Source organism: Colletotrichum paranaense, assembly GCF_030867605.1.
Source record: "Colletotrichum paranaense strain IMI 384185 chromosome Unknown Scaffold_22.1, whole genome shotgun sequence".
NCBI classification, from domain to species: Eukaryota; Fungi; Ascomycota; class Sordariomycetes; order Glomerellales; family Glomerellaceae; genus Colletotrichum; species Colletotrichum paranaense.
This window is the reverse complement of record NW_026848980.1, coordinates 120,953-133,352: the sequence shown is the minus strand read 5'-3', so window position 1 is coordinate 133,352 and position 12,400 is coordinate 120,953. Positions and strand designations below refer to the sequence as shown.

The 12,400-nt window shown below is 52.8% G+C and overlaps 4 protein-coding genes across 4 annotated transcripts; 3 read left to right on the top strand and 1 right to left on the bottom strand.

Moving 5' to 3' along the window:
* Positions 1–138: 138 nt before the first annotated feature.
* Positions 139–975, bottom strand: CPAR01_15950 (uracil phosphoribosyltransferase; the record flags this gene model as incomplete). The annotated part of the gene is made up of 2 exons (XM_060500195.1): positions 139–714; positions 784–975. 2 exons carry the CDS (start codon positions 973–975, stop codon positions 139–141), a joined length of 768 nt encoding a protein of 255 aa, XP_060341012.1.
* Positions 976–1,939: 964 nt separating this feature from the next.
* Positions 1,940–3,364, top strand: CPAR01_15949 (uncharacterized protein; the record flags this gene model as incomplete). Its single annotated transcript, XM_060500194.1, has 1 exon — positions 1,940–3,364. One exon carries the CDS (start codon positions 1,940–1,942, stop codon positions 3,362–3,364), a length of 1,425 nt encoding a protein of 474 aa, XP_060341011.1.
* Positions 3,365–5,648: 2,284 nt separating this feature from the next.
* Positions 5,649–7,235, top strand: CPAR01_15948 (uncharacterized protein; the record flags this gene model as incomplete). Its single annotated transcript, XM_060500193.1, has 1 exon — positions 5,649–7,235. The coding sequence occupies one exon, from the start codon at positions 5,649–5,651 to the stop codon at positions 7,233–7,235; it is 1,587 nt and encodes a 528-aa protein (XP_060341010.1).
* A 3,845-nt stretch (positions 7,236–11,080) lies between these two features.
* Positions 11,081–12,325, top strand: CPAR01_15947 (uncharacterized protein; the record flags this gene model as incomplete). The annotated part of the gene is made up of 4 exons (XM_060500192.1): positions 11,081–11,155; positions 11,245–11,436; positions 11,492–11,571; positions 11,629–12,325. 4 exons carry the CDS (start codon positions 11,081–11,083, stop codon positions 12,323–12,325), a joined length of 1,044 nt encoding a protein of 347 aa, XP_060341009.1.
* Between the last annotated feature and the right edge of the window lie 75 nt (positions 12,326–12,400).

Here is a 12,400-nt window from a genome sequence, read left to right as displayed (position 1 = left end):
AGAAACCTTTCTATGAGGTGCCATTCATGACCAATCTATGAGGTGATTTGATATCCAAGGCTAGATGAGCAAGCAAAATCAAACCCTCGCCGTCATCCTACCCGTCTCAGGTAGCAGTAATCCGGCCCCCTTTTTCATTTATTTTCCAATAGTAAGGAACAGCCGATCACCAACATCACCTACACCGGGCTTTAGCATGCCCTTGTCCGTCAACTCGGCGTCCACGCCAGCAATGTAAATGTCCGTCGCATCGGCCCACTCGCTCGCGGCGCGCTTGACGCCCTCGGCGGCGCCAATGACGGAGAGGACGACGATGCGCTTGACGCCCCACTCACGGAGGGTCTGGATGGCGGCGGCGCAGGTGCCGCCGGTGGCGATGACGGGGTCAAGGACGATGGCGAGCTCGGAGGCGCCGGCGTTGGAGCCGTCGGGGGAAACGTGGTTGGGGAGATTGTTGTAGTATTCTACGGGCTCGAGGGTCGAGGGTTCGCGGTAGAGGCCTAGGTGATGGACTGCTACGGGCGTGGGGAGGATGGTTTGGACGGCTGTTGTTGATATGTTAGTTCTGAGCTTCAGGTTGAACAATAGATGTCTGGTGTTGGAGGGGTAGTTACCTTCTACCATGCCGAGGCCTGATCGCAGAATGGGGACGAGGCAGAGGCTGGAGGGGGAGATTGTGGTTGATGTGAAGTCGAATCCTAGCGGGGTAGAATCCTGGGCGAGGAGTGTCAGTCCTGGTGCTTAATTGTAACACGAAACAGCTTTGGAAGAAGGGATAATTACCTTTGATCCATCTGTCGCTTTTGTGGAGGCGCCGAGGGCCTCGTATGCTACCATCAACGCAATATCATGCACCAGCGTCTTCACCTCTTTCGCCGGCGTCGACTGGGACCGCAACTGGGACAGCTTCGCCCGGAGACAGGGGTGCTGGGAGACGTGCACGTTGGCAGGGAGCTCGGGTGTTGAGGAAGACATGGTGTAAATGGGGGTATGTAAAAACGTAAGTATGGAATTAGACACGAATACGCTGAAGCATTGAACGGTGACCAGATGAAATAAAGTAAAGGAGGAATTGTCAAATTTAAGGAAAATGAGGATTGGGAGTTTACTGTCGATATCGACGAGAGAGGTTGGTGGGGAGGCCGGAGCGAGCCACTGAGACCAGCAGGCAGTAGGAGGAGGAGGGGTCCCTTCCTTGTCCTCCTGATCAGCGCCGGTACCTTGAGTGGGTCCTGCATGCGGAGGGAAGCTCTGGATAAGATAAGCCCTTGAAGGTCCGACGCCCAACGCCCGCCCTTTTTTGGAGCAACTGGGGGCTGCCACCAGGTCAACTCCGGCGTCCGGCAAGGCGTTCGGAGGTCGCCGTCATGCATGTTTTAGCTGGAGCCTTTCCATAAGATAGCTGGCAATGCATGGGTGACGAGATATAGGGGATAGCAACTGGCAAGTTATTAGTAACATCTTCTTCCCGACTTGTTGTCCTTAACCTGTCGTCCTGCCTGAAGCTGTTTAGCTCAGGATGTTGGGCCCCTCCATCCCTCCTCGCACTGACTTACCTTATCGAGTTGGAATGTCACCGCCTCGGTGTACCACGCCTTTCCTCGGTGAGAATGACCCCACCAAGGAGCTCGGGCCATCGGTGAGCGGTGTGTGGTGAGCAAAACCGGGAGTACCGAGATATCCGCCTCTGCCGCCAAGACAAGGTTGTCTGGGGATGACGTTCCCGCTACAGCAGGCGTTTTTGTGGCATCTTTTGTTGACGCGACTACTGATCAACCTTCTTTTCTCGTTGACGATATTGCCGATTACCCGGAATTTCCACGATCCCGCAATCTTTTGATTATCGAGACCCGCGCGATTTAAATACCGAACAAGACCACACGAATTCCGATCATGAATCGAAACGCGCCGACGACGAAATCTAGAGACGGAACTCGTGATGCAAAGCGGAAACGAAATAAGGCACGCCAGCGGTGCTGCCGCGGATGAGAAAGATCTCACCCAGATGGGTACTACCAGTGGGCAGGCCCATACAAAGAGCAAGAATACACAAAGCGGGCAATCGGTCGGGTACGATGTGCCTGAAGACTATGGCAACCTCGACGAGATGATCGCCGACCCTGTCGCGCATAAACCCAGGCGGCATCGTCCGGGAAGAGGCGAGAGCCTGGAGGAGATGCGATCGCCTCCGCGGCCCTCCGATCTCGAAATGCAAGACACAACAACGCCTGACGAGCAAGGCGAGCCCGAAACCACAACCTCGAAACCCACAGCACACGTCTCTAGGTTGGCCACGGAGTTGTATACACTCTCATACCTCGTCTTCTTTGCCATTTTCGGCACGATTGCCCGTCTAGGCTTGCAGGCTCTAACACTCTACCCCGGCGCCCCAGTCTCCTTTGGTGTGCTGTGGGCCAACGTCGGCGGCAGCCTGGTCATGGGCTTCCTGATCGAAGACCGCAAGCTCTTCAAGCAGGAATGGGGTACGCCCAACTACCACAGAGAGATCATCAAAGCCCGGCGCCGCGGAGAGCAGGCAGACGACGGCGCCGCCTCCAGCGATCTCGCGGCCGCGAAGAAGGCGCATCTCGCAACCAAGAAGACGATACCGCTCTACATTGGCCTCTCCACAGGCTTCTGCGGCTCCTTTACCTCCTTCTCCTCCTTCATCCGCGACGTCTTTCTCGCCATGGTCAACGATCTTCCTCGCGCAGGTGGCGCGACCCCCGAACCGCGGGCCGGAGGGCAGTCCTTCATGGCGATGATGGCCATCATCATCGCCACTGTCGCCCTAAGCCTCTCGGCCCTCATCTTCGGTGCACATCTCGCCATCGCGCTTGAAGGGATCACCCCGTCAATCCCTTACCTCCTCGGCCGGAAAGTAATGGACCGCTGCGCTGTTCTCTTCGGCTGGGGCGCTTGGCTCGGCGCGGTCCTCCTCGCCGTCTGGCCGCCGCACGACGCCTGGCGAGGGCGTGTTGTCTTCTCCATCGTCTTTGCGCCACTCGGCTGTCTCGCGCGCTTTTACGCCAGTCTGCTGCTCAACGCACGGGTGCCGGCGTTTCCGATGGGTACCTTTGCGGTCAATATTGCAGGCGTTGCCGTGCTGGGTATGTGTTGGGACCTGGCGCACGCGGGGCTGGGCGGTGTGGTTGGGTGCCAGGTGTTGCAGGGCGTTGAGGACGGGTTCTGCGGGTGCTTGACGACTGTCTCGACGTGGGTTGCTGAGTTGACTGCGCTGCGGCGACGACATGCTTACGTATATGGCCTGGGTAGTGTTGTGGTGGGGTTTGCGGTGATGGTCATTATCATGGGTGCTGAGAAGTGGACGGATGGATTCGCGCCGTTGATGTGTACCCATTGAGCTGTTATGCGGGCTCTAGGCTGTTCATAAGCAGTCGTTCAGACTCATAAAATCGCAAGATATAGAAAACACATTGAGCATCCATCTAGTGTCTTGATGTTGGACCTCACCCAGCAGTCTGTAGCCGAACAATGAACCTCCTCCACGGCACTTTAATCACGATTAACGTGGCCACGCCCTTCTGGTCTATGCAGCACGGCATTCTTGCCTGTATCAGCTCTAACACCTGCCCGAGTTCTTGGCCGGCAATTTGTTCGCGTGATATTCGCTGCCCATATCCTATCTAGGCAAGGTCAGGTTGTAGTCCTCAGTTCACGAATGCAACCACCCTGGCTCGACGGAATACACATGGATAGCGCCCACCGCCTCCTGCAAAAAGCTATGAGGCAGAGAGCTCGGAGGGAAGGTATGAGCACCGTCTAAATGCGTCTATGACCTAGTGGTCGGTGGTTTCGCATAGTGAGTCCCGCAAGGGTAGCGAGTTCGAGTACGAGTGTGCTCACAAGAATTGGTTGTCCTACGTAATTCCACAGGCAGCTCCTACTTTTGTACATCTTGCGTGAATATTATGCGTTCCAGTCGTTCCTAGGTGTCATGTTACGGCGGATTTCTGTTGAATCGAGCTCGCCAGTCTGAAAGTCAACTGACGCAGTGTACCACGACACCAAAGCTTGATGGGGAACCATTCGTTGGTATTTCTTGGAGAATATGTCCTCCTGGTTGCTGGATAACCCCCTTGGCGTCTCTATTGCCATGAGGCCCGCAACTACGCATACCGGAGGTTGAAGCTGCGGATTACACCGAACGGCCCCACATCTGCCGCTCCATCCGGTGGCTGTGGATACCGGCACGCGCCGCAGGATTCTGCAAGCATGCCCGGCCTATTAAGACACACTCCTCAGTATAGGCGCGACGTCTATGCCGGAGTCGGAAGAATTGAACGCGATCCTTTGAAAAGTTGAGTTTGATCAAGTATGTCCTCCGTCCTAGCGATTCTCTCCGATGAAATATGATAGATGACAAAGCAGGGAGGCAACCGATATCTTGGCGTCACGAGAAAGTTTGACTGGCATCGGCATTGATATTGTCTAACGTGCAGCACCAAAAACTTGGAAACAGCTTCTCGAATCAATCGAAGAGAGAGAAGCAGGACAGATCATGTGTTTAAATGGTTGGCTCTCATCTGCCAAACTTTGCCTGCGCTATTTACCCTCCAGGCCGCCAAGCCCATTGGGAAGCATAAGAAGGCGCAGTCTTCGCCCTCGTCTGCCAAGAGCACAACCACTGCCAAGATATTGGAGAATCACCACAACAGCAAGCAGAGTCGTTGACAGCTACACCATCTGGCTGTAGCGATCGTCAATCGGCCGCGTTGCTACGTTGAGCACAGCCTCCCATCCAAGTTTGACGATGCTCTTTGCCACGCCCAATCACCTTGGATCTTATCCACGTTGAGATCCAGACTGGTTTTGAGCCCAAGCCGTATCCATGGCCGAAAACTGTGAACCATTCTCTATCGAGAACAGCTTCAAATGAGCTATCGGAGCTTTGCCTTGGCTCGGAGAGTCGATAACAACCAAGAAGCGAGGGGCATAGCCAACCTCTTGGCGCTATGAAAGTCGCTGCCTCCATTCTTCTGATCTCAAAACTCCATATAACAAAATATTTGATTGATCAGCGTGCGTGAAATGATCCGCTCTGGTCGTTTGAGGCCTTCAGATATAATAAACAATCGGTTAGTTGCCCCCCAATATGCAGGTACGAGGTACTTATTCACAACAAAAAAGAGTCGTATGTTCAAGATATGTTCCGCATAGACGTGTGTATGACCTTGAGAGTACACGACTAGAGGTATAAGTAATGTGGAGGTGCGCGGCCGCTACCGTTACCCCATATTCGTTTAAATCTAGACGCCAAGGTTCTCCAATAGCACCCTCACTCCATGAACCGAAGAAACCTAGTCCTCGGCCCTTCCTCAGAACAGCCGATCTCGAGGTCTATGGCCAAGATTCACCACCCATGATGGGCAGCAAGGTAAGTAGCCCATCAATTAGGCCCACGTGGACGAGATTTGCGCTTGCTATTCGACATCTTCGTTTACCTGCGCGAGTGCTTTATCTCGTCAAATATCCCCTATATAATGACCGGGTGGAATGTTTATCGAGACAATTTAGACAGTTATGATACGATATACCGGGCTTCGTTTATACAAGTGTAAGGTGTCTCTGCTTCAACTGTCGACCTAGCAAGGCAAATCGAAACGTATATACGCTCTCAGCCCGCCATGGCCATCTTCAAAGGCTTCGTCGAGAGGCTCAAGTCTTTCAGTCCACAGGAAAGAAGAGCCATATTCTTCTACATCTGCGGTATCATGCTGTACAAGTTCGGCCTTGAAGCGTTCAACGGGTCAATCACCGCGCTGGCCACGAACCGTTACGACTACGAAAGCGACACTAGGGGCACGCCATCCCGCACTTTTGAACGACTCGGTCTCCTCCAGGGACTGAACCAAGCCACGCAGTGTGTCGGCTCCATCTTAATTGCACCTCTCATCAAACACTACCGGACGAAGAATGTTCTCTCAGCAGCCATCGTCCTCTTTGGTCTGATGACGGCAATCCTGCTCATCCTCGATGCTGCGACGGGGGGTACTTTTGTTCCAGAAGCGTACCGAAAGAAGCACCCCAAAGATGAATGGTCTTACTACGGAGATTACAACAACGACGCCATTATACCCATCTACACGGTCACGGGCATCGCGTATGGCATGGTTGAGCTCATCCGCCGCGTTATTCCGCGAGATATCGTCGGAGGGAACGTTCAGAAACTTCGTCAAATGGACAGTTTGGTACACATTTTTTACGAGATCGCCGGTACATCAGGGGCCTTCGTCACAGCGCTGGTCCTCATTCCCAATCTCGGCAATAATCGCTCCTTCGTCATCACCCCAATCTGCTTCTCTCTCGCGGCAGTTCTGTGGTTCTTTGTCGTGGACGGCAGCCACGACCGCAACGCCCTCGCGCGAGCTGAAGCCCGCAAAAGCAATTACTTAATCAATATTGGCAAGGGCTTCCTCCTCTTCTTCGAATCCATATGGGTCGGCGCCAAGATCCTGTTCACCTCGACGAGATTCGTCTGGCTGGTCCCGGCATACGGTGTAGCCCTTTATGGGCACCGATATCTAGAAAATGGCATCGCACCCCAAGTGGCACGACGGTACCTGGGCAACTCGGCATGGTCACAAATCATGGTCGGCGGCTCTAATTTTGGTGAACTCCTGGGTGCGCTGTTCGTCTTCCTGTTCACGAACGTGATCAAGACGCCCATTCCGTGGCTTCGCTTAGATGCCCTGATGTTGCTCATTGTTTGGTACATCCCCTATTGGTATCCGCCTTCGGGGCAGGTCGGCCAGGCCTGGATCGTCGCCGCCACATTTTTGCCAGTTTCGTTCGGTTGGGCCGCGGGAGACGTGTCTCTGGCCGCTTTTATCCAGGCTTCTCTCGCCAGGCTAGAGGACAAAGAGAACAGGATTTCGCCTCTCGGGGCGGTTATGGCGTTCTTGTATTCCTTCTACATTGTCACATATGCGATTGCCGGCACCTTTCTCGGAAGATACATCGATGGCGTGTACAACCGAACAGGATCAGTGCGAGAGGCGCTGGTGAATACCGCAGGAGTGCACTTCACTGTCATCATGGTCACAGTGTTTGCATCGACGTTTATTCCCAAGGGTTCTCGGTGTTTCAACCCCGAGATACTGGATGACACGAAGTTGGACGAGGACATCGAAGAGTGCCTACCGTCGCCATCTGACAAGGATATCAAGAGCGATGTTGAGCTGAAAAAGGAGGCGCCCGTAGTCGTCTTTTGATGATCGAAGACATGGGATCTGTAGTGTTCTGAGAGTGTTCAATTTCCGCGGCTTTATTTTGGACTAAGAGAGTATTGTTATTTGATGTCGCAGAGACCGAATCAGCTTCTTTGAATGGATTCCCAGAGTGCAACGTTGCTAAGTTCCACAAATATTCAACTCATTCCAAAAGAAATGTCACCTGCCGTGGATGCAACGTATTTGTAGCCTTGCCCTCATACAAAAGTTCATATTAAGTTCAGGCACCCGTCCATCCAAGATTACAGACCTTGACGGCAAGGAGAACTCTCAATTCACATTACCCTTGAGAACCCAGTCCCTTCCGCCTTTGCTTCAGAGTTCAGGCATAAGGCAAGTAAGCTGTTCTACCCAACTACATAAATTGCAATGACGTGGACTGCGGCAAATGTACCCGGCGCTTAGGGAGTTGTCTCATCCTCCAGTGTCTGCTAAGAAACGGAACTCAGCCCCACTCACCTGTTTACATCTTTACCATTTCGCTTGTATGCTCTTACAGTTCGGTCAGTTTTGCCTGAGATTGAGAGTTTGATCTCAAAGACGTTTGTAATACTCCGAGTCTCCTCAATGACGCAGTTAAGTCGGCCACTCCGTGGCATTATCATCGTCTTGTATCAAAGCGTCTTTCGGCAGGAGGCCTCTACGAAAAGAGGAAAATTAGCGATTTTGCGATGGACCGGCAAGTGAGTGTGGTTCTCTCCTTGGCCATCAAATCAGGGCAAAACCAATCGCCTCCCCAGTACCCACGAAGTTTTACGCGATCGGCAATCCCCAACGTCAAAGGTCGAAGGCGCATTAATATGGAACCCCTGAGCTCTTGATGGGGTATCAAGAGCTCGGCAATTGCCACCGAATCTCGGCGCAGGCTAAAACTAAGACAGATGTTTCCCTGCTTGCGAAGTTCGGGACTGAGCCTCGTGGTTGCGGCTGATTCGGTTCCGTGCCCGAACTGTGCGAGAATGAGGCAGGGGGTCCAATCATTCGGGGGTTAGGCCACGCAGCCTCTGATTCTTGACCTGTCACTCTGGCAGGTCTCGCGTGGCAAAAAAGACCCTGTGGAGAAGTTTGAAGTCGACTAAGCATACCGAAAAGGGTGATGAACGCTATGGGCGCCGACCTGCCGTGCCTGTCAATTAACCCACTTGAAGAACAATGTTTCGCTTCAGCTTTCGTAACTGGGTTCTTGCGAATAACGGGCAGGATATCACGAGAGGAAAAAGAAAAGATGGCATACGTCAAAGCGCGCGCAGGCACACAAAAGGGACCAATGTGGCTGTGTCTTCACCGCGTGTTTCGATTGTTTTTCCCGCGTTCGGATGAGAGGTGAGCAGGATGGAGCGGCAGCGGCAATGGCGATATTTCAAGAATTTGACTGGGGTCCATACTGGATATCATTTGTTGACTGTTCCTCCGGGTCGAGTCCCATCCCGTGGGGTGCCTGAATGATCTACGTTCATGGTCCCGTTTCGCAGGCATCTCCCTGCTTCAAATCTCAACCATCCCAACCCCATGTCAGCCCAGGCTCTTCGTCATTGCGCCTTTTCTGACAGATTGAACAAATAGTCACATACTTAAGGAGTAGTCAACATGCTGTTGAGGCATGCAGCCAAGCATCACACGGCGACCACTCGATGGTCGCCGTCCTACACAGAGGAGGCATGCTCCTTGGCCCGTCCGGGCCCTTCCGGGAAATTGCTTGATGCCGGCTTTGACAGGGATTCAACCCACCCGCGCTCGCCAACGTGGAGTTAGCGTCTGCTGAAAACTTGAGAGTGACAAGCCTAGTGGAAGAGCTGGGGATGAAGGCTGCCACAGATCCTTGCCGGGCCATCATCTCTGGGTCTCACGGCCTGGCTAGCTCCCTAGTGGAGGATCATCTCGAATTTTGGCCCACCGGCCTGAGCTCTGTAGCTTTGGCATAATACCACAGAGTTATCATATCTTCAGCACCCAACAGCACCCCCCGAGAAATCCCCCAAAGTGAGAAGTGATATCCCACCCTCAATCACTCGGCAGCCCAGGCTGCAACGAAATCTGTAAGTTTCAGTGCTGATTGGAGAAGACGGGAGATATCCCAGATGATCCCGGAGATCCGCCCTCGTTCGCAAGCTTTTCTCGAAGAGGGAATTGAAATCCGCATCTTGCGTGGCATTCCGCGTCGCACCCCCGATCCCGATTCCGAGTTGTATCCGGGGCAAGGACTGTCGTCAGTCGCCGGAACATCTCTGGGCACGGCCTCTCGATCCCGGGGGAACCACCACAAGTCCCGTGGAATCCCACTTACCGCCAGTACGGATATGGCACGGCTTTCAAGAGATATGAGACGTCTTAGCTAGTTAGTCTGGTTTAAAGATTGATAACGAGCACAGATTCGAGACCGGTCGATACCAAACAGTTATCTACCATGGAACTACCATGGGAAGAACAAATCAGAGGGGAGAAATTGGGCCCCTAGGGCAGCAAGACACGCGGATCCGCCGGCCGGGCCACCCGTAGGAATGGCGATCCGTCAATCATCTAAACTCTCTTGACAGCCCCATCAGCAAGTCATACCAAGGGCATGGCGGTAGGTAGTCGGCAAAACGGTGAAGGCAGAGAGGCAGCCTTTGGCGGAAAACAGCGGTTTTGGGCGGATCAGAAAAAGCAAAGCTGAGTCCTGGACTGCAGATGATCTCTTCACTAGTTTTTGGTGCTGAACCGAAAACTCGAATGATTCTGTGAGACAGAAGACACTGTGACACTTTTTCATCCTCTCACACTAAGCCCTAATATGAAACTGTGAGAGGAAATGCTTGCTACCCAAGCCCGTAGATCACATCGGCTAGACTAGGGTTTGTGCAGTCCGTATTGGTCACGAGGGATGCAATCACTAGGAACCAAGGGCCAAGATCCTCGAAGCACATCCAGACTGCCCCCGCTTCCAGCTTGGGCCAAACTCTAATGGGTTTCTGTAGGGTACGCTACAAATTACCCCATGCTTCCAGACATCCCCAGTCAACTTCTGGATATCCCATGCAGCGACCCACGACGCCCATGCCTTATCAAACGGCACAGAAAACTTGTAATACTCTGTTTCCTATCCGTAATGGCGACATCTGAACGCAGGGCAAGGGAAAGCTTCGTCGCCACTCGCAACAACGGAGCCCCCGCAGATGTCGGGCTGCATGCCACACCTTCACCGGAATGACGAGAACTGAAATGATCTCCAATGCTTTGTCTTGAGCAGCCCTGGATGTCCAGGGGGTTTTCGCTCTGAGCTTGGACCATCTCCCAAGGATCCAACGACGATGCTACACTGCGGCACGACTATTTTGGTCTAGACACTGAAAGGCATCCTGCAAGCCTGACCGAGGATTTTCCACCTACATAATGAAAGCTTCACGCTAAAAGATGCGATGATGCCCCTTCTCTAAAGTATGGGTGTCAACGGATACGATTCAGCTACTAGGCCGAATCTCCTTCAGACCGCTACCTTCCTGATCTTTCTATTTGACGGTGTCATTTACAGACACACGCCCCCAATCCAAGCTAAAAAGTCACCTTGCCGTTTACGCATCTCTCTGCATCTTCAAGTCGCAACTTCTTCAACAAACGACGTACGCTTTGATTCCACTTCCATCATACCGGTGTAGTCTATCACAGAACTCCAGGTTATGGGCTTCGCCAATGCGCGCTTATAACATCCGCTCACCTTAGTTCGTTATTAGACGAACTGTCGGAGCCGAAACTCGGAAACAATCAACCCGAAAGAGGTGTCTCTCTCCCTCTGTTTAACTGGCCAGCCAACCTTCACCATCAGCAACCCAGAGGCATTGCCCGCGAGGAAAATGGAAATCACTGAACTTGTCAACAACAAGGAGCGCTTCCGTCGCTTCTACTGCAGTTGGAAGACCTGCGAGAAGGTAATGTCTATTGCTTCCCGGAACCCTCAGTGCGACCAGAAGGTTATCAATCTCTGAAGAGTATTATACTTACCTACGTATTCCCACAGGGATTCAACCGCAAGTCGGACCTTATCAGACATTTCCGAATCCATACCAATGAGCGGCCGTATCCATGCCCAGCACCTGGCTGCGAGAGGAGTTTCATCCAAAGAAGTGCATTGACTGTACATCTCCGTACGCACACTGGTGAAAAGCCATACGAGTGCCAATATCCTGGATGCTACAAACGGTTCGCAGATGTGAGTCAATCTTTGACATAATCAAGAATGGGATTTTGACTCTAACGATCTCAAGTCGTCGAGTTTCTCGCGTCATCGTCGGGTGCATTTAGGCAAGCGTCCGTATACATGCGCTATTGAAACCTGTCGTAAGAGGTGAGTAATAACCTTCGACTTCCGCAACCATATGGACTCCAGCTAACAGGGAATCAGTTTCTGTCGCAAGGTGGCTTTGATTCAACATCACAAGATCTACCACGATTCGACGTCCGGGGAGGAATCCGACGCGTCTTTGGAGGAACTTACCAACACTTCGAAAGACGACAGCCCCATGACGAGTCCGATTTCAATGCCAGAGCATGTTGATAACGATACGACGAGTCCCACGCAAACGATAGCGGACCGTCAATCTTCCCCTGACTACATGCATCACACGACACGCCAGCTCAATAAATCGAATGAGCTGTTTTACGAGAGCCAAGCCAGTGAGCAATTGGCATTCCCGACCATCCAACCGGAGTACGAGTACGAAGAGCCACAGGGCTTCTATCAGGACCCTCTCTACTCGAGCTGCAATGAAGATGTCGTATATCAACGGTCAAATCCCTCCTGGAACTTCTATCCGTCTCCCCAGTACTCAACCTGCGGGTGCAACCCACATCCAGCAAATGTACCTTGGAGTCCGGCGGTCTTGGCTGGCAACGCAGAGGTCGGCAACGGGGCTGGATACCTGCTTGCGCAAGATCACGCGCCTTCCATGGTCGGCTTCCCTCCAGCTATTATACCACGCCATGCCCAGAATATTCAGGAGGCGGAGTGGCCGAGAGGTCAGGTGTGGTACAACGACGGGATGCAAATGTCTCCCGAGTTTGGCCCGACCAGAATGACAGACTCTTACAGATTCGACTGAATCATACATAATAATTCGCGAGCCAGTCACGTATGGGTTTTTGGTCGGTGGTCATAGCACAAAGTGCGCTGCTTT